At 43.1% G+C, this 22,500-nt stretch overlaps 1 protein-coding gene across 2 annotated transcripts in view; it reads left to right on the top strand.

Moving 5' to 3' along the window:
• dachc (dachshund c) overlaps positions 1 to 22,500 on the top strand; it is a 94,854-nt gene that overhangs the window by 47,348 nt on the left and 25,006 nt on the right. For both annotated transcript variants that reach the window (XM_036951479.2, XM_036951480.2), the window contains exons 3-5: positions 2,069 to 2,221; positions 20,088 to 20,275; positions 22,457 to 22,500. The exon at positions 22,457 to 22,500 is cut by the window's right edge and continues 86 nt beyond it. In XM_036951479.2, the coding sequence (XP_036807374.2) occupies positions 2,069 to 2,221; positions 20,088 to 20,275; positions 22,457 to 22,500 (385 nt within the window). The remainder of the gene's footprint in view (positions 1 to 2,068; positions 2,222 to 20,087; positions 20,276 to 22,456) is intronic.

Genomic DNA, 22,500 nt, shown 5'->3' with positions numbered 1-22,500 from the left:
TGACAGAATCTGTGCATAAGATCTAGGTGCTGCTGTAGGCCCTCCTTGGTTGGTGACAAAAGCACCAGATCATCGGCAAACAGCAGACATTTGACTTCGGATTCTAGCAGGGGGAGGCCGGGTGCTGCAGACTTTTCTAGTGCCCGCGCCAATTCATTGATATATATGTTGAAGAGGGTGGGGCTTAAGCTGCATCCCTGTCTAACCCCACGACCCTGTGTGAAGAAATGTGTGTGTTTTTTGCCAATTTTAACCGCACACTTGTTGTTTGTGTACATGGATTTTATAATGTTGTATGTTTTACCCCCAACACCACTTTCCATCAGTTTGTATAGCAGACCCTCATGCCAGATTGAGTCGAAGGCTTTTTTGAAATCAACAAAGCATGAGAAGACTTTGCCTTTGTTTTGGTTTGTTTGGTTGTCAATTAGGGTGTGCAGGGTGAATACATGGTCTGTTGTACGGTAATTTGGTAAAAAGCCAATTTGACATTTGCTCAGTACATTGTTTTCATTGAGGAAATGTACGAGTCTGCTGTTAATAATAATGCAGAGGATTTTCCCAAGGTTACTGTTGACACATATTCCACGGTAGTTGTTGGGGTCAAATTTGTCTCCACTTTTGTGGATTAGTCCTTGGTTCCAAATATTGGGGAAGATGCCAGAGCTAAGTATGATGTTAAAGAGTTTTAGTATAGCCAATTGGAATTTGTTGTCTGTATATTTGATCATTTCATTGAGGATACCATCAACACCACAGGCCTTTTTGGGTTGGAGGGTTTTTACTTTGTCCTGTAACTCATTCAATGTAATTGGAGAATCCAGTGGGTTCTGGTAGTCTTTAATAGTTGATTCTAAGATCTGTATTTGATCATGTATATGTTTTTGCTCTTTATTCTTTGTTATAGAGCCAAAAAGATTGGAGAAGTGGTTTACCCATACATCTCCATTTTGGATAGATAATTCTTCTTGTTGTTGTTTGTTTAGTGTTTTCCAATTTTCCCAGAAGTGGTTAGAGTCTATGGATTCTTCAATTGCATTGAGCTGATTTCTGATGTGCTGTTCCTTCTTTTTCCGTAGTGTATTTCTGTATTGTTTTAGTGATTCACCATAGTGAAGGCGTAGACTCAGGTTTTCCGGGTCTCTATGTTTTTGGTTGGACAGGTTTCTCAATTTCTTTCTTAGATTTTTGCATTCTTCATCAAACCATTTGTCATTATTGTTAATTTTTTTCGGTTTTCTATTTGAGATTTTTAGATTTGATAGGGAAGCTGAGAGGTCAAATATACTGTTAAGATTTTCTACTGCCAAGTTTACACCTTCACTATTACAGCGGAACGTTTTACCCAGGAAATTGTCTAAAAGGGATTGAATTTGTTGTTGCCTAATTGTTTTTTGGTAGGTTTCCAAACTTTATTCCTTCCATCTATAGCATTTCTTAATGTTGCTCAGTTCCTTTGGCTTTGATGCCTCATGAATGATTATTGCTCTGTTTAAGTAGACTGTGATTTTGCTGTGGTCTGATAGGGGTGTCAGTGGGCTGACTGTGAACGCTCTGAGAGACTCTGGGTTGAGGTCAGTGATAAAGTAGTCTACAGTACTACTGCCAAGAGATGAGCTATAGGTGTACCTACCATAGGAGTCCCCTCGAAGCCTACCGTTGACTATGTACATGTCTCTGTCTCTCTCCTCTCTCTCTCTGTCTCTGTCCTCTCTGTCTGTCTCTCTCCTCTCTCTCTCTCTCTCTCTCTCTCTCTCTCTCTATTTCACACACTCTTTCTCTGTCTCTGTCTCTCTCCTCTCTGTCTGTCTCTCTCCTCTCTGTCTGTCTCTCTCCTCTCTCTGTCTCTGTCTCTCTCCTCTCTCTGTCTCTGTCTCTCTCCTCTCTCTCTCTGTCTCTCTCCTCTCTGTCTGTCTCTCTCCTCTCTGTCTGTCTCTCTCCTCTCTCTGTCTCTGTCTCTCTCCTCTCTGTCTGTCTCTCTCCTCTCTCCCTCTGTCTCTCTCCATCTCTCTATTTCACACACTCTCTCTCTGTCTCTGTCTCTCTCCTCTCTCTCTCTCTCTCTCAGGTCTGACAGCGGCTGCTCTTGCTGAGGCCATGAAGACTAAAAAGATAAAGTTAGAGGTGATGGGGGGTTACCATAGTAACCACCACCAGCATCATCATCACCACGGGACAGACGGAGAGAACGGAGGAGATCACCACAACTCCTCCAGTCTGGGTGAGTCCATATTAATCCCTGTTATTACGTTATCATTACAGTCAATGGACCAGCATCAGTTTCATTACAATGCTGGCCCTCTAGGCTTTGAGTTAGAGGTGTAATGTAAGTCTGAAAACACTATACACAGTACCAGTCAAACACTATACACAGTACCAGTCAAACACTATACACAGTACCAGTCAAAAGTTTGGACACTCCTACTCATTCCAGGGCTGTTGTTTTTAGTGAAGACATCAGAAACTATGAAATAACACATATGGAATCATGTAGTAACCAAAAAAGTGTTAAACAAATCAAAATATATTTTATATTTGAGATTCTACAAAGGAGCCACCCTTTGCCTTGTTGACAGCGTTGCACACTCTTGGCATTCTCTCAACCAGCTTCACCTGGAATGCTTTTCCAACAGTCTTGAAGGAGTTCCCACATATGCTGAGCACTTGTTGGCTGCTTTTCCTTCACTCTGCGGTCCGACTCATCCCAAACCATCTCAAATGGGTTGAGGTCGGGTGATTGTGGAGGCCAGGTCATCTGATGCAGCACTCCATCACTCTCCTTCCGGGTCAATATATAAAATATATTTAGATTTGTTTAACACTTTTTTTGGTTACTACATGATTACAAATGTGTTATTTCATAGTTCTGATGTCTTCACCAATATTCTACAATGTAGATACATAGTAAAAATAAAGGAAAACCCTTATATGGTTCTGTATATATATATATATATATATATATATATATATATATATATATATATATATATATATATATATATATATATATATAGCATATAACTGCACCCACATGATATCTTGGCAGCTGTCCATACTTTTTGATTGCATCTCTATGATCATGTCAACAGCACACCTACTGGTCTTGATTAAGCAGGATATGACATCATCACTGTATCACACAGATAAATCAATTTCCTAATTTACTGGTTCAAGACAAGGTTTTAAGATGAAATGCTTATGTACTGCTTATGAAGGCAGTATGTATGGGTTATGAAGGCAGTATGTATGGGTTATGAATGCAGTATGTATGGGTTATGAATGCAGTATGTATGGGTTATGAATGCAGTATGTATGGGTTATGAAGGCAGTATGTATGGGTTATGAAGGCAGTATGTATGGGTTATGAATGCAGTATGTATGGGTTATGAATGTAGTATGTATGGGTTATGAATGCAGTATGTATGGGTTATGAATGCAGTATGTATGGGTTATGAATGTGTTATGACGCTGTTATGAAGGCAGTATGTATGGGTTATGAATGCAGTATGTATGGGTTATGAATGTGTTATGACGCTGTTATGAAGGCAGTATGTATGGGTTATGAATGCAGTATGTATGGGTTATGAATGTGTTATGACGCTGTTATGAAGGCAGTATGTATGGGTTATGAATGCAGTATGTATGGGTTATGAATGTGTTATGACGCTGTTATGAAGGTAGCCTTCTAAGATGTAGTCCATGTTGGTGTATGAATGAGGGTTGAGAGTAACTGTAACTTCCTTGAACAGAGACCACCTGTCCTTCTGCCTCTGGGACTGAACTGGCAAGACAACAGCTTCACCTGAAACACAAATCAGATGTATTTATATAGCCCTTCGTACAACAGCTTCACCTGAAACACAAATCAGATGGATTTATATAGCCCTTCGTCCAACAGCTTCACCTGAAACAGAACAGAATGTATTTATATAGCCCTTCGTCCAACAGCTTCACCTGAAACAGAACAGAATGTATTTATATAGCCCTTCGTACAACAGCTTCACCTGAAACAGAACAGAATGTCTAACAAGGAAGAGAAGAAATCAATAGTGTTCTCTGTAGTTTAGGATCTTGAACACAAACGATGACTGTGTATTGATTTGGTGCAGGGTTCCAGCTAATTGGCTGGTTACAACACCATCAGTATGTTGAGACAGACGACAGGGATTATCAAAGCCTGAACAGAATCACAAATCAACCTGGTTTATGACGTGGCTTAAGAGCAGAGTGTGTGTGTGTGTGTTTGTGTGTGCCAGCACAGGTAGCATTGACGATCAGTAAGAGAAACCAGTAAACTACTTTTAAATACAGATCTCCTTCAGCCCCACTATATGTTTTGTATCTTTATTTAACTAGGCAAGTCAGTTGAGAACAAATTATTATTTACAATGACGGTCTACCCCGGGCCAAACCCGGACGATACTGGGACAATTGTGCGCCACCCTATTCGACTCCCAGTCACGGCCGGATTTGATACAGCCTGGATTCGAACCAGGTACTGCAGTGACGCCTCTTGCACTGAGATGCAGTGTCTTAGACCGCTGCGCCACTCAGGAGCGCAGTAAGATAAACAGTAAGATACAGTAAGATAAACCAGTAAACTAGTTTTAAATACAGATGTCTCCTTCAGCCCACCATATTACAGTAAGATATTACAGTAAGATAAACCAGTAAACTAGTTTTAAATACAGATGTCTCCTTCAGCCTGCTGTATTACAGTAAGATATTACAGTAAGATAAACCAGTAAACTAGTTTTAAATACAGATGTCTCCTTCAGCCCACTATATTACAGTAAGATATTACAGTAAGATAAACCAGTAAACTAGTTTTAAATACAGATGTCTCCTTCAGCCTGCTGTATTACAGTAAGATATTACAGTAAGATAAACCAGTAAACTAGTTTTAAATACAGATGTCTCCTTTAGCCCACTATATTACAGTAAGATATTACAGTAAGATAAACCAGTAAACTAGTTTTAAATACAGATGTCTCCTTCAGCCCACTATATTACAGTAAGATAAACCAGTAAACTAGTTTTAAATACAGATGTCTCCTTCAGCCCACTATATTACAGTAAGATAAACCAGTAAACTAGTTTTAAATACAGATGTCTCCTTCAGCCTGCTGTATTACAGTAAGATATTACAGTAAGATATTACAGTAAACTAGTTTTAAATACAGATGTCTCCTTCAGCCCACTATATTACAGTAAGATATTACAGTAAGATAAACCAGTAAACTAGTTTTAAATACAGATGTCTCCTTCAGCCTGCTGTATTACAGTAAGATATTACAGTAAGATATTACAGTAAACTAGTTTTAAATACAGATGTCTCCTTTAGCCCACTATATTACAGTAAGATATTACAGTAAGATATTACAGTAAGATATTACAGTAAACTAGTTTTAAATACAGATGTCTCCTTCAGCCCACTATATTACAGTAAGATATTACAGTAAGATATTACAGTAAACTAGTTTTAAATAGCTAACAATGGAGAGACGGACCATGTGCGTCACCGGTTGGCTTCTGTTAGAAATAACAGCTAATGTTCAAAGTTAACTAACTGAGCCAGTAACACACACACACACACACACACACACACACACACACACACACACACACACACACACACACACACAGCTGTTATCTCTTTCTGAATGCTGATCTTTAATTAGTCTGTTTACATCCTTTCTAAAAACAGACCCTCTGTGAAAAGATACGCTGTGTGTGTTTCTCTATGTGTTTACGTGTGTGTGTGTGTTTCTCTATGTGTTTACGTGTGTGTGTGTGTGTGTGTGTGTGTGTGTGTGTGTGTGTGTGTGTGTGTGTGTGTGTGTGTGTGTGTGTGTGGGTGTGTGTGTGTGTGTGTGTGTCTCTACAGAGTTTCAGTGTAAGGTGTAAGGAAAATGGCAGTAGATCTCTAGAGATCCATTAGGTCACCTCCTCCATTATACTGTATGATGAGTTCCTCCATCTGTATTCACCTCCTCCATTATACTGTATGATGAGTTCCTCCATCTGTATTCACCTCCTCCATTATACTGTATGATGAATTCCTCCATCTGTATTCACCTCCTCCATTATACTGTATGATGAGTTCCTCTATCTGTATTCACCTCCTCCATTATACTGTATGTTGAATTCCTCCATCTGTATTCACCTCCTCCATTATACTGTATGATGAGTTCCTCCATCTGTATTCACCTCCTCCATTATACTGTATGATGAATTCCTCCATCAGTATTCACCTCCTCCATTATACTGTATGATTAATTCCTCCATCTGTATTCACCTCCTCCATTATACTGTATGATGAATTCCTCTATCTGTATTCACCTCCTCCATTATACTGTATGATGAATTCCTCTATCTGTATTCACCTCCTCCATTATACTGTATGATGAATTCCTCTATCTGTATTCACCTCCTCCATTATACTGTATGATGAATTCCTCTATCTGTATTCACCTCCTCCATTATACTGTATGATGAATTCCTCCATCTGTATTCACCTCCTCCATTATACTGTATGATGAATTCCTCTATCTGTATTCACCTCCTCCATTATACTGTATGATGAATTCCTCTATCTGTATTCACCTCCTCCATTATACTGTATGATGAATTCCTCTATCTGTATTCACCTCCTCCATTATACTGTATGATGAATTCCTCCATCTGTATTCACCTCCTCCATTATACTGTATGATGAATTCCTCTATCTGTATTCACCTCCTCCATTATACTGTATGATGAATTCCTCTATCTGTATTCACCTCCTCCATTATACTGTATGATGAATTCCTCTATCTGTATTCACCTCCTCCATTATACTGTATGATGAATTCCTCTATCTGTATTCACCTCCTCCATTATACTGTATGATGAATTCCTCCATCTGTATTCACCTCCTCCATTATACTGTATGATGAATTCCTCTATCTGTATTCACCTCCTCCATTATACTGTATGATGAATTCCTCTATCTGTATTCACCTCCTCCATTATACTGTATGATGAATTCCTCTATCTGTATTCACCTCCTCCATTATACTGTATGATGAATTCCTCTATCTGTATTCACCTCCTCCATTATACTGTATGATGAATTCCTCCATCTGTATTCACCTCCTCCATTATACTGTATGATGAGTTCCTCCATCTGTATTCACCTCCTCCATTATACTGTATGATGAATTCCTCCATCTGTATTCACCTCCTCCATTATACTGTATGATGAATTCCTCCATCTGTATTCACCTCCTCCATTATACTGTATGCTGAATTCCTCTATCTGTATTCACCTCCTCCATTATACTGAATGATGAATTCCTCCATCTGTATTCACCTCCTCCATTATACTGTATGCTGAATTCCTCCATCTGTATTCACCTCCTCCATTATACTGAATGATGAATTCCTCCATCTGTATTCACCTCCTCCATTATACTGTATGATGAATTCCTCCATCTGTATTCACCTCCTCCATTATACTGTATGATGAATTCCTCTATCTGTATTCACCTCCTCCATTATACTGAATGATGAATTCCTCCATCTGTATTCACCTCCTCCATTATACTGTATGATGAATTCCTCCATCTGTATTCACCTCCTCCATTATACTGTATGCTGAATTCCTCTATCTGTATTCACCTCCTCCATTATACTGAATGATGAATTCCTCCATCTGTATTCACCTCCTCCATTATACTGTATGATGAATTCCACCATCTGTATTCACCTCCTCCATTATACTGTATGATGAATTCCTCCATCTGTATTCACCTCCTCCATTATACTGTATGATGAGTTCCTCCATCTGTATTCACCTCCTCCATTATACTGTATGATGAGTTCCTCCATCTGTATTCACCTCCTCCATTATACTGTATGATGAATTCCTCCATCTGTATTCACCTCCTCCATTATACTGTATGATGAATTCCTCTATCTGTATTCACCTCCTCCATTATACTGAATGATGAATATCTCCATCTGTATTCACCTCCTCCATTATACTGTATGCTGAATTCCTCTATCTGTATTCACCTCCTCCATTATACTGAATGATGAATTCCTCCATCTGTATTCACCTCCTCCATTATACTGTATGATGAATATCCTCCATCTGTATTCACCTCCTCCATTATACTGTATGATGAATTCCTCCATCTGTATTCACCTCCTCCATTATACTGTATGATGAATATCCTCCATCTGTATTCACCTCCTCCATTATACTGTATGATGAATTCCACCATCTGTATTCACCTCCTCCATTATACTGTATGATGAATTCCTCCATCTGTATTCACCTCCTCCATTATACTGTATGATGAGTTCCTCCATCTGTATTCACCTCCTCCATTATACTGTATGATGAGTTCCTCCATCTGTATTCACCTCCTCCATTATACTGTATGATGAATTCCTCCATCTGTATTCACCTCCTCCATTATACTGTATGATGAATTCCTCTATCTGTATTCACCTCCTCCATTATACTGAATGATGAATTCCTCCATCTGTATTCACCTCCTCCATTATGCTGTATGATGAATTCCTCCATCTGTATTCACCTCCTCCATTATACTGTATGCTGAATTCCTCTATCTGTATTCACCTCCTCCATTATACTGAATGATGAATTCCTCCATCTGTATTCACCTCCTCCATTATACTGTATGATGAATTCCTCTATCTGTATTCACCTCCTCCATTATACTGAATGATGAATTCCTCCATCTGTATTCACCTCCTCCATTATACTGTATGATGAATGCCTCCATCTGTATTCACCTCCTCCATTATACTGAATGATGAATTCCTCCATCTGAATTCACCTCCTCCATTATACTGTATGATGAATTCCTCCATCTGTATTCACCTCCTCCATTATACTGTATGATGAATTCCTCCATCTGTATTCACCTCCTCCATTATACTGTATGATGAATTCCTCCATCTGTATTCACCTCCTCCATTATACTGTATGATGAATTCCTCCATCTGTATTCACCTCCTCCATTATACTGAATGATGAATTCCTCCATCTGTATTCACCTCCTCCATTATACTGTATGATGAATTCCACCATCTGTATTCACCTCCTCCATTATACTGTATGATGAGTTCCTCCATCTGTATTCACCTCCTCCATTATACTGTATGATGAGTTCCTCCATCTGTATTCACCTCCTCCATTATACTGTATGATGAATTCCTCCATCTGTATTCACCTCCTCCATTATACTGTATGATGAATTCCTTCACTGGTTGCCCATTTCTCGTGGCAACAGGTCACAAATCTTGTTTCTGTGATGGCACACTGTGTAGTATTTCACCCAGTAGATTTGGAAGTTTATCAACATTGGGTTTGTTTTATAATTATTTGTGAGTCTGTGTCATCTGAGGGAAATATGTGTCTCTAATATGGTCATACATTGGGCAGGAGGTTAGGAAGTGCAGCTCAGTTTCCACCTCATTTTGTGGGCAGTGTGCACATAGTCTGTCTCCTCTTGAGAGCCATGTCTGCCTACGGCGGCCTTTCTCAATAGCAGGGCTATGCTCACTGAGTCTGTACATAGGCAAAGCTTTCCTTAAGTTTGGGTCAGTCACAGTGGTCAGGTATTCTGCCACTGTGTACTCTCTGTTTAGGGCCAAATAGCATTCTAGTTTGCTCTGTTTTTTTGTTAATTCTTTCCTGTGTCAAGTAATTATCTTTTTGTTTTCTCATGATTTGATTGGGTCTAATTGTGTTGCTGTCCTGGGGCTCTGTAGGGTGTGTTTGTGTTTGTGAACAGAGCCCCAGGACCAGCTTGCTTAGGGAACTCTTCTCCAGGTTTATCTCTCTGTAGGTGATGGCTTTGTTATGGAAGGTTTGGGAATCGCTTCCTTTTAGGTGGTTATAGAATTTAATGGCTATTTTCTGGATTTTGATCATTAGTTGGTATCGGCCTAATTCTGCTCTACATGCATTATTTGGTGTTCTACGTTGTACACAGAGGTTGTTTTTGCAGATTTCTGCATGCAGAGTCTCAATTTGGTGTTTGTCACATTTTGTGAATCTCTCTCTCTCTCTGTGTGTCAGGTTTAATCTTATAAAGGCTCATGTGACCTTTAGAAAGAGAAGATCAGACATGATCTGAAAAGACAGCAACACAATGGCACAAATACCATCTATGATTAATTACGGTGTGTGTGTGTGTGTGTGTGTGTGTGTGTGTGTGTGTCTCAGAGCGTGTACTACACAATAGACTAGTACCGTTTAATGCCTCCTTCAATCAACAGTGGGAATGTCACTTGGCTAGCACTTACTCACTTAAAACCAATCTCTTTAAAAAGGGGCTCTCTGTGTGTCACTGAATTCCACTACCTCCACCTTTCTCTATCTCTCTTTCTCTCTCTCTCTTTCTCTATCTCTCTTTCTCCCTCCCTCTCTCTTTCTCTCTCTTTCTCTATCTCTCTTTCTCCCTCTCTCTTTCTCCCTCCCTCTCTCTTTCTCTCTCTTTCTCTATCTCTCTTTCTCCCTCTCTCTATCTCTCTTTCTCTCTCTCTTTCTCCCTCTCTCTTTCTCTCTCTCTTTCTCCCTCTCTCTTTCTCTCTTTCTCCCTCTCTCTTTCTCTCTCCCTCTTTCTCCCTCTCTCTTTCTCCCTCTCTCTTTCTCCCTCTCTCTTTCTCTCTCTTTCTCTATCTCTCTTTCTCCCTCTCTCTATCTCTCTTTCTCCCTCTCTCTTTCTCTCTCCCTCTTTCTCCCTCTCTCTTTCTCTATCTCTCTTTCTCCCTCTCTCTTTCTCTATCTCTCTTTCTCCCTCTCTCTTTCTCTATCTCTCTTTCTCCCTCTCTCTTTCTCTCTCCCTCTTTCTCCCTCTCTCTTTCTCTATCTCTCTTTCTCCCTCTCTCTTTCTCTCTCCCTCTTTCTACCTCTCTCTTTCTCTCTCTCTTTCTCTATCTCTCTTTCTCCCTCTCTCTTTCTCTCTCCCTCTTTCTCCCTCTCTCTTTCTCTATCTCTCTTTCTCCCTCTCTCTTTCTCTATCTCTCTTTCTCCCTCTCTCTTTCTCTCTCCCTCTTTCTCCCTCTCTCTTTCTCGCTCCCTCTTTCTCCCTCTCTCTTTCTTCCTCTCTCTCCCTCTCTATGTCTCCATCTGTCTCCCGTTTCCACACCGCTAGCTGTCATGCGTGGCAGAGGATGGGGAATCATTTACATTTGTTCAGTTTATTTCTTATGGAATAATCTGTAGGAGGATGTGTTCCAGCCAAGTGTTCAGACACAAACCTTAGACACCAGTTTATTTCTTATGGAATAATCTGTAGGAGGATGTGTTCCAGCCAAGTGTTCAGACACAAACCTTAGACACCAGTTTATTTCTTAGGGAATAATCTGTAGGAGGATGTGTTCCAGCCAAGTGTTCAGACACAAACCTTAGACACCAGTTTATTTCTTATGGAATAATCTGTAGGAGGATGTGTTCAAGCCAAGTGTTCAGACACAAACCTTAGACACCAGTTTCTTACACTTGCCAATGATTTTCCCGGAGCTGAAATATTATTTTCATATCAACAGGCATTCCCCATTTTGATCCATCTCTACCCCTGATGGAGGCAGCTGCTGCATAATGCTCCAACCTGGACTCAGGGGCTGACGTAACATAGTAAACATAAATCCAGTACACCACAATTAGTATGGAATTTATTCATTTGTGGACGTCCATCATCCATAATGTATGATATGTTACAAAATGCAATTCATATGATATGTTCGCGAATTGCAATTGCATATGTTACAAATTTGCAAAAGATTTGATATATTACCAATTCCAATTTGTTGTGGCTAATGTTAGCAAGGTGGCTAGGTGCCAAATGCTAACGTTAGCTAGGTGGCAAATGTTAGCTAGGCTAGGGGTTAGGAGTTAGGTTAAAGGGTTAGAGGAAGGGTTAGCTAACATGCTAAGTAGTTGAAAAGTAGCTACAAAGTAGTAAGTAGTTGCAAAGTTGCTAATTAGCTAAAATGCTAAAGTTGTCCATGATGAGATTTGAACATGAAACCTTTGGGTTGCTAGATGTTAGCGTTTTACGCCTACCCATCTACCGCAACTAACCACCCTATTTTTGTTTTTGCTTTTTGTCTTACGGAACCATACCAAACGTAACATATCATACTAATCATACCTTTACCATGGTACGTCTAGTCTATGAGACCAGGCTGAATGCTCATCCTCTCTCTACTCTTTTCTCCTCTCCTCTTCTCCTGTGTGTGTGTGTGTGTGTGTGTGTGTGTGTGTGTGTGTGTGTGTAGCACCTCTGTAAACTAAGGCCTTAACATTTCCCGTCAGTCTTACTTGTGTTGATGGTTCTGCCCCACTACCACCTGTGTTGATGGTTCTGCCCCACTACCACCCGTGTTGATGGTTCTGCCCCACTACCACCTGTGTTGATGGTTCTGCCCCACTACCACCCGTGTTGATGGTTCTGACCCACTACCACCTGTGTTGATGGTTCTGACCCACTACCACCTGTGTTGATGGTTCTGCCCCCCTGTGTTGATGGTTCTGACCCACTACCACCTGTGTTGATGGTTCTGACCCACTACCACCTGTGTTGATGGTTCTGCCCCCCTGTGTTGATGGTTCTGACCCACTACCACCTGTGTTGATGGTTCTGCCCCCCTGTGTTGATGGTTCTGACCCACTACCACCTGTGTTGATGGTTCTGCCCCACTACCACCTGTGTTGATGGTTCTGACCCACTACCACCTGTGTTGATGGTTCTGACCCACTACCACCTGTGTTGATGGTTCTGCCCCACTACCACCTGTGTTGATGGTTCTGCCCCACTACCACCTGTGTTGATGGTTCTGACCCACTACCACCTGTGTTGATGGTTCTGCCCCTCTGTGTTGATGGTTCTGCCCCACTACTCTTTTCTCCTCTCCTCTCCTCTCTTCCTGTGTGTGTGTGTGTGTGTGTGTGTGTGTGTGTGTGTGTGTGTGTGTGTGTGTGTGTGTGTGTGTAGCACCTCCGTAAACTAAGGCCTTAACATTTCCCGTTTGCATCAGTCTTACTTGTGTTGATGGTTCTGACCCACTACCACCTGTGTTGATGGTTCTGCCCCCCTGTGTTGATGGTTCTGACCCACTACCACCTGTGTTGATGGTTCTGCCCCCCTGTGTTGATGGTTCTGACCCACTACCACCTGTGTTGATGGTTCTGACCCACTACCACCTGTGTTGATGGTTCTGACCCACTACCACCTGTGTTGATGGTTCTGCCCCCCTGTGTTGATGGTTCTGCCCCACTACCACCTGTGTTGATGGTTCTGCCCCACTACCACCTGTGTGTCACAGGAGGTTGGTGGCACCTTAATTGGGGAGGACAGGTTCGTGGTAATGACTGGATCTGAATCCGTGGAATGGTATCAAATACATCAAACACGTGGTTTCCATGGTTTCCAGGTGTTTGATGCCGTTCCATTCGCTCCGTTCCAGACATTATGATGAGCCGTCCTCCTCTCAGCAGCCTCCACTGCTGTGTGTGTTCTGTTTGTGTCGTTACCATAAGCGATAAAACAATGTTAAACGTTAACCATTGTTAATTATAGGGCGAGCTGCACAATGAACAAACACAAAGCATTTGGCCTGTTTTTCCATAAAGCCACCGACTTCCTCCTCACGGATGTCTAAATCGCTACAAACACACACACACACACACACATTCATACACATTCTTACACACTCACACACACAAACACACGCACATTCATACACACAACACATGAACTACATTAACTAAGCAGCCATTAGCACCTTAATGTGGGAAAGAGAAGGCCATCACCAGTCAAACGCCGAGGTTTCTTTAGGAAATCTACAACATACATACAAGGTTTTGTACAGAGCATTCAGAAAGTATTCAGACCCCTTCCCTTTTCCCACATTTGGCTACGTTACAGCCTGTTTCTGAAATTGATTACATCGTTTTTTTTCTCTCATCAATCTACACACAATACCCCATAATGACATCACAATACCCCATAATGACAAAGCGAAAACAGGTTTTTAGACATTTCTGAAAATGTATAACAAATTAAAAACAGAAATACCTTATTTACAAACAGTACCAGTCCAAAGTTTGGACACACCTACTCATTCAAGGGTTTTTCTTATTTTTTTACTATTTTCTACATTTTAGACAAATAGTGAAGACATCAGAACTATGAAATAACACATATGTAATCATTTAGTAACCAAAAAACGTGTTAAACAAATCAAAATATATTTTAGATTCTTCAAAGTAGCCACTCTTGGCATTCTCTCAACCAGCTTCACCTGGAATGCTTTTCCAACAGTCTTGAAGGAGTTCCCACATATGCTGGGCAGTTGTTGGCTGCTTTTCCTTCACTCTGCGGTCCAACTCATCCCAAACCATCTCAATTGGGTTGAGGTCAGGTGATTGTGGAGGCCAGGTCATCTGATGCAGCACTCCATCACTCTCTTTCTTAGTCAAATAGCCCGTACACAGCCTGGAGGTGTGTTGGGTCATTGTCCTGTTGAAAAACAAATGAAAGTATCACTACGCGCAAACCAGGTGGGATGGCGTATCGCTGCATAATGCTGTGGTAGCCATGCTGGTTAAGTGTGCCTTGAATTTGAAATAAATCAGTGTCACCAGCAAAGCACCCTCACACCATCACACCTCCTCCTCCATGCTTCACGGTTGGAACCACACATTCGGAGATCATCTGTTCCACAAAGATACGGCAGTGGGAACCAAAAATCTCAAATTTGGTCTCATTGCTCGTGTTTCTTTGCAGACATTTGACCATGAAGCCTGATTCACACAGTCTCCTCTGAACAGTTGATGTTGAGATGTGTCTGTTACTTGAACTCTGCAAAGTATTTATTTGGGCTGCAATTTCTGAGGCGGGTAACTCAAATGAACTTATCTTCTGCAGCGGAGGTAACTCTGGGTCTTCCTTTCCTGTGGCGGTCCTCATGAGAGCCAGTTTCATCATAGCACTTGATGGTTTTTGAGACTGCACTTGAAGAAACGTTCAAAGTTCTTGAAATGTTATGTATTGACTGACCTTCATGTCTTAAAGTAATACTGTCATTTCTCTTTGCTTATTTGAGCTATTCTTGCCATAATATGTGCTTGGTCTTTTACCAAATAGGGCTATCTTCTGTATACCAACCCTACCTTGTCACAACACAACTGATTGGCTCAAACACATTAAGAAGGAAAGAAATTCCACAAATGAACTTTTAACAAGGCACACCTGTTAATGGAAATGCATTCCAGGTGACTACCTCATGAAGCTGGTTGAGAGAATGCAAAGCTGTCATCAAGGCAAAGGGTGGCTACTTAGAAGAATATAAAATATATTTTGATTTGTTTAACACTTTTTGGTTTACTAGATGATTCCATATGTGTTATTTCATATTTTTGATGTCTTCGCTATTATTCTACAATGTAGAAAATATAAACATTTTAAAACTGGGGTAGGTGTGTCCAAACTTTTGACTGATACTGTAAGTATTCAGACCCTTGGCTATGAGACGCACGAAGGAGACCAAGAACCCAATGGTCACTCTGACAGAACTCCAGAGTTCCTCTGCGGAGATGGGAGAACCTTCCAGAAGGGCAACCATCCCTGCAGCCCTCCACCAATCAGGCCTTTATGGTCGAGTGGCCAGACGGAAGCCACTCCTCAGCAAAAGGCACATGACAGCCCGCTTGTAGTTTGCCAAAACGCACCTAAAGGACACTCAGACCATGAGAAACAAGATTCTCTGGTCTGATGAAACCAAGAGTGAACTCTTTGGCCTGAATGCCAAGTGTCACGTCTGGAGGAAACCTGGCACCATCCATATGGTGAAGCATGGTGGTTGTAGCATCATGTTGTGGGGATGTTTTTCAGTGTCAGGGACTGGGAGACTAGTCAGGATCGAAGGAAAGGTGACAAGTACAGAGCGATCCTTGATGAAAACCTGTTCCAGTGTGCTCATGACCTCAGACTGGGGAAGGTTCACCTTCCAACAGGACAACGATCCTAAGCACACAGCCAAGACAACGCAGGAGTGGCTTCGGGACAAGTCTCTGAATGTCCTTGAGTGGCCCAGCCAGAGACTGGACTTGAACCTGATCGAACATCTCTGGAGAGACCTGAAAATAGATGTGCAGCGACGTTCCCCAACCAACCTGACAGAGTTTTTTGTAGTTTTTTAAAACATTATTGTCGTTGTCTGTATTTCTGTTCTGTAAGGTCTTTTTTTTCTTAGATGAGCAACCGTGGTGACCTTTGCTGAAGTTTCAAGGCTAGGCCAGACATGAAGGAAATATATAATGTAATTAGCTGGGTCCTACAGCAACTAATAACCAATTCCTCCATTCCTCCAACATGCGTTCATCTCCTTCCATTCAGGAGGACATCTTTTGTTTCTATTTCTGGTCGGGTTGAGGAAGGGAGGGAGGGAGGGAGGGAGTGAGGGAGGGGAGGGAGGGAGGGAGGGAGGGAGGGAGGGAGGGAGGGAGGGAGGGAGGGTGTGAGGGAGGGAGGGAGGGAGGGAGGGAGGGGAGGGAGGGAGGGTGAGGGAGGGAGGGAGGGAGTGAGAGAGGTGGGAGGGAGGGAGGGAGGGAGGGAGGGTGAGGGAGGGTGAGGGAGGGAGTGAGAGAGGTGGGAGGGAGGGAGGGAGGGAGGGGGTGAGAGAGGTGGGAGGGAGGGAGGGTGAGGGAGGGGAGGGAGTGAGGGAGGGAGGGAGGAGGAGGGAGGGAGGGAGGGAGGAGGGAGGGAGGGAGGGGAGGGTGAGGGAGGGAGGGAGGGAGGGAGGGTGAGGGAGGGAGGGAGTGAGAGAGGTGGGAGGGAGGGAGGGAGGGAGTGAAGGAGGTGGGAAGGAGGGTGAGGAAGGGAGGGGTGAGGGAGGGAGGGTGAGGGAGGGAGGGAGTGAAGGAGGTGGGAGGGAGGGTGAGGAAGGGATGGAGGGAGTGAGAGAGGTGGGAGGGAGGGAGGGAGGGAGGGAGGGAGGGAGGGAGGTGAGGGAGGGAGGGGAGGGAGGGAGGGTGAGGAAGGGATGGAGGGGGGGTGAGGAAGGGATGGAGAGGGGGTGAGGAAGGGTAAATTGCAAAAGGCGTCCAGATGAACCATATGTGTAATCCACCTAATTTAGTAAAAGCTTTTTCTTTTTAAAATGTCTTTCTGTTTCCTTCTCTTCTTTGGGGACTTCTTTTTGTTTGCACACATTCTATTATATTTGGGACATTGTGTGGAATTTGGTCCAAGTTTACTGTCTTTGTGTTTGGAATTACTCAGCGTTCCGTTGGCACGGCGACAGAGGGAGGGAGGGAGGGGAGGGAGGGAGGGAGGGAGGGTGAGGGAGGGAGGGAGGGAGGGAGTGAGAGAGGTGGGAGGGAGGGAGGGAGGGTGAGGGAGGGTGAGGGAGGGAGTGAGAGAGGTGGGAGGGAGGGAGGGAGGGAGGGGGTGAGAGAGGTGGGAGGGAGGGAGGGTGAGGGAGGGGAGGGAGTGAGGGAGGGAGGGAGGGAGGGAGGGAGGGGAGGGAGGGAGGGAGGGTGAGGGAGGGAGGGAGGGTGAGGGAGAGAGTGAGAGAGGTGGGAGGGAGGGAGGGAGGGAGTGAAGGAGGTGGGAAGGAGGGCGAGGAAGGGAGGGAGGGAGGGGTGAGGGAGGGAGGGTGAGGGAGGGAGGGAGTGAAGGAGGTGGGAGGGAGGGTGAGGAAGGGATGGAGGGAGTGAGAGAGGTGGGAGGGAGGGAGGGAGGGAGGGAGGGAGGGAGGGTGAGGGAGGGAGGGAGGGAGGGAGGGTGAGGAAGGGATGGAGGGGGGGGTGAGGAAGGGATGGAGAGGGGGTGAGGAAGGGTAAATTGCAAAAGGCGTCCAGATGAACCATATGTGTAATCCACCTAATTTAGTAAAAGCTTTTTCTTTTTAAAATGTCTTTCTGTTTCCTTCTCTTCTTTGGGGACTTCTTTTTGTTTGCACACATTCTATTATATTTGGGACATTGTGTGGAATTTGGTCCAAGTTTACTGTCTTTGTGTTTGGAATTACTCAGCGTTCCGTTGGCACGGCGACAGAGCCGTCATTAGCTCTCTTTTGTTTCGCTTCCTGCTTCTATTGTTTTATTTTTGGTTTTGTTTTCTTGAATGTTCAATATTCAGATTGTTCCCTTCTCTCCCATGTGGATTGGTTTATGCATCTATGAAATAGTTACATTTCAACAGCACACAGGGATGAAATAGTGGGTCTGATACACAGGGCTGAAATAGTGGGTCTGATACACAGGGGTGAAATAGTGGGTCTGATGATACACAGGGATGAAATAGTGGGTCTGATGATACACAGGGATGAAATAGTGGGTCTGATGATACACAGGGATGAAATAGTGGGTCTGATGATACACAGGGATGAACACAGGGCTGAAATAGTGGGTCTGATACACAGGGCTGAAATAGTGGGTCTGATACACAGGGGTGAAATAGTGGGTCTGATACACAGGGGTGAAATAGTGGGTCTGATGATACACAGGGGTGAAATAGTGGGTCTGATACACCGGGCTGAAATAGTGGGTCTGATGATACACAGGGGTCTTGTTTGACTGGCTTTTACTTTCTAGCTGTTTGTCTGTTTGAATTTGAGATGAGCAAAAGCTAACACAATAGTCTGGTGTCATTGTGTATATTATGTAGGTTTAGGTATTGTATTGTACAAATCCAGCACATACAACACTGTAACCTGCCCCAACCACGTCCTCACCGTCTGCTATTTCTGTTCATCTAAATGAAGGCCTCGTTGTGGATGATTGTCTTCCGTGTGTTTCTGAGACAGACTGTAGCTCTGTGGTAGCTGAGACACACCGTCATAGTCTCAGTCTGTCCCGTCACAGACAGACTGTAGCTCTGTGGTAGCTGAGACACACCGTCATAGTCTCAGTCTGTCCCGTCACAGACAGACTGTAGCTCTGTGGTAGCTGAGACACACCGTCGTAGTCTCAGTCTGTCCCGTCACAGACAGACTGTAGCTCTGTGGTAGCTGAGACACACCGTCATAGTCTCAGTCTGTCCCGTCACAGACAGACTGTAGCTCTGTGGTAGCTGAGACACACCGTCATAGTCTCAGTCTGTTCCGTCACAGGCAGACTGTAGCTCTGTGGTAGCTGAGACACATAGTCTCAGTCTGTCCCGTCTGTCCCATCTAACATCTCTAGTAGTCTGATAACATCTCTCTAGTAGTCTGCTAACATCTCTGTAGTAGTCTGCTAACATCTAACATATCTGTAGTAGTCTGCTAACATCTAACATCTCTCTAGTCGTCTGCTAACATCTAACATCTCTAACATCTCCTCTCAACCTCCTCTTCCACCTCCTCCTCTCCTCCTTCTCCTCTTTATTCTCCCCTTCCTCCTCCTTCGTCTTCCCCTCCTCATCCTCTTCATCATCATCTTCCTCCTCTTCCTCCTTCTCTTCCTTCTCCTCCTCCTCTTCCTCCTTCTCTTCATTCTCCTCTTCCTCTCCTCTTCACTCAGAGTATGACAGAGGGACAGCAAAATAGAACTGTGTGTCTATTTCTGGATCATCAACAAAGAGTCTTTTTAGTGATTTCACCCAGAGGACAAAAAAAGTAAAGTGTCATGGAGATTGAGTGTGATGTATTTTCTGTACTGTGATTGGCTGTTTCAAAGAGTCCATCTCAGATGTTGTTATATGACCTTCCACTCTTTGTTTACATGTTCTTCCCCTTGTTTGTTCAGGCGTTTCGTGTCCCCAGAGATGTTCGGTTTTGGGATGTTGAGCATCACAAATGTTGCTCTGGAAACCTGGTTTCACAAGTCAAACAGCATTCTGTTTGGTCTAGTGTCCTGAGTGTGACCATATAATGGTTTACACTCCACCTTCTAACGTATGCTATGCTGCCACAAAGCTCAATAGAAAACCGTCTCTCTCTTTCTCGCCCCCTTACCCTCCCTCCCCCTTTTCCTCTCTCCTTTCCCTCCCTCCCCCTTTTCCTCTCCTTTCCCTCCCTCCCTCCCTCCCTCCCTCCCTCCCTCCTCCCCACCTTTCCCTCCCTCCCTCTCTCAGGTCTGGAACACCTCCCGTTCATGATGATGTCACACCCCCTGATCCCTGTCAGTATGGCCCCTGCCTCCGTCTCCATGGCAATGAGTCAAATGAACCACCTCAACACGTTAGCCAGCATGGCCTCTGCTGCCCAGGTCCACCACTCTACCCTCTCCTCCCGTGGCCGCATGGTCACCTCCGTTATAAAGGTATGTTAGCATGGAGGTCACTTCTGTTATAAAGGTATGTTAGCATGGAGGTCACCTCTGTTATAAAGGTATGTTAGCATGGAGGTCACCTCTGTTATAAAGGTATGTTAGCATGGAGGTCACCTCTGTTACAAAGGTATGTTAGCATGGAGGTCACCTCTGTTATAAAGGTATGTTAGTATGGAGGTCACCTCTGTTATAAAGGTATGTTAGCATGGAGGTCACCTCTGTTATAAAGGTATGTTAGCATGGAGGTCACCTCTGTTATAAAGGTATGTTAGTATGGAGGTCACCTCTGTTATAAAGGTATGTTAGCATGGAGGTCACCTCTGTTACAAAGGTATGTTAGCATGGAGGTCACTTCCGTTATAAAGGTATGTTAGCATGGAGGTCACCTCTGTTATAAAGGTATGTTAGCATGGTTACCTCTGTTATAAAGGTATGTTAGCATGGTTACCTCTGTTATAAAGGTATGTTAGCATGGAGGTCACCTCTGTTATAAAGGTATGTTAGCATGGTCACCTCCATTATAAAGGTAGGTCAGAGCATTATGGGTACTGTAGTACATTATGCTACGGCTACCTGTTATAAAGGTATGTTAGCATGGTTACCTCTGTTATAAAGGTATGTTAGCATGGTTACCTCTGTTATAAAGGCATGTTAGCATGGTTACCTCCATTATAAAGGTATGTTAGCATGGAGGTCACCTCTGTTATAAAGGTATGTTAGCATGGAGGTCACCTCTGTTGTGAAGGTATGTTAGCATGGTTACCTCTGTTATAAAGGTATGTTAGCATGGAGGTCACCTCTGTTATAAAGGTATGTTAGCATGGAGGTCACCTCTGTTGTGAAGGTATGTTAGCATGGAGGTCACCTCTGTTATAAAGGTATGTTAGCATGGTTACCTCTGTTATAAAGGTATGTTAGCATGGAGGTCACCTCTGTTATAAAGGTATGTTAGCATGGTTACCTCTGTTATAAAGGTAGGTCAGAGCATTATGGGTACTGTAGTACATTATGCTACGGCTACCTGTTATAAAGGTATGTTAGCATGGAGGTCACCTCTGTTATAAAGGTATGTTAGCATGGTTACCTCTGTTATAAAGGTATGTTAGCATGGAGGTCACCTCTGTTATAAAAGTATGTTAGCATGGAGGTCACCTCTGTTATAAAGGTATGTTAGCATGGAGGTCACCTCTGTTATAAAAGTATGTTAGCATGGAGGTTACCTCTGTTATAAAGGTATGTTAGCATGGAGGTCACCTCTGTTATAAAGGTATGTTAGCATGGAGGTCACCTCTGTTATAAAGGTATGTTAGCATGGAGGTCACCTCTGTTATAAAGGTATGTTAGCATGGTTACCTCTGTTATAAAGGTATGTTAGCATAGTCACCTCTGTTATAAAGGTATGTTAGCATGGAGGTCACCTCTGTTATAAAGGTATGTTAGCATAGTCACCTCTGTTATAAAGGTATGTTAGCATGGAGGTCACCTCTGTTATAAAGGTATGTTAGCATGGAGGTCACCTCTGTTATAAAGGTATGTTAGAATGGAGGTCACCTCTGTTATAAAGGTATGTTAGCATGGAGGTCACCTCTGTTATAAAGGTATGTTAGCATGGAGGTCACCTCTGTTATAAAGGTATGTTAGCATGGTTACCTCTGTTATAAAGGTATGTTAGCATAGTCACCTCTGTTATAAAGGTATGTTAGCATGGAGGTCACCTCTGTTATAAAGGTATGTTAGCATAGTCACCTCTGTTATAAAGGTATGTTAGCATGGAGGTCACCTCTGTTATAAAGGTATGTTAGCATGGAGGTCACCTCTGTTATAAAGGTATGTTAGAATGGAGGTCACCTCTGTTATAAAGGTATGTTAGCATGGAGGTCACCTCTGTTATAAAGGTATGTTAGTATGGTCACCTCTGTTATAAAGGTATGTTAGTATGGTCACCTGTGTTATAAAGGTAGGTCAGAGCATTATGGGTACTGTAGTACATTATGCTACGGCTACCTGTTATAAAGGTAGACTGGATGGTCTCATGATATTATGCCAGAAGTTTCCTTTCAAACCATGAGAGCATCCCATCAAACTTTTCCTGGACACTGTGATTATTATTCTAAAATATTCATTGATGTTGACGTGTGTTTCCACTCACTATGGTGTTGTTCTTCATTCTAGGAGCGTGTTCGGGACAGTCCTTCTCCCTCTCTCGAGGACGGGAG

The sequence above is a fragment of the Oncorhynchus mykiss genome, chromosome 18 (genome assembly GCF_057628025.1).
Source record: "Oncorhynchus mykiss isolate SJ-2025 chromosome 18, ASM5762802v1, whole genome shotgun sequence".
Lineage (NCBI taxonomy): Eukaryota > Metazoa > Chordata > Actinopteri > Salmoniformes > Salmonidae > Oncorhynchus > Oncorhynchus mykiss.
Note: the sequence above shows the minus strand (reverse complement) of the source record. Positions and strands in the feature narration are given on the sequence as shown.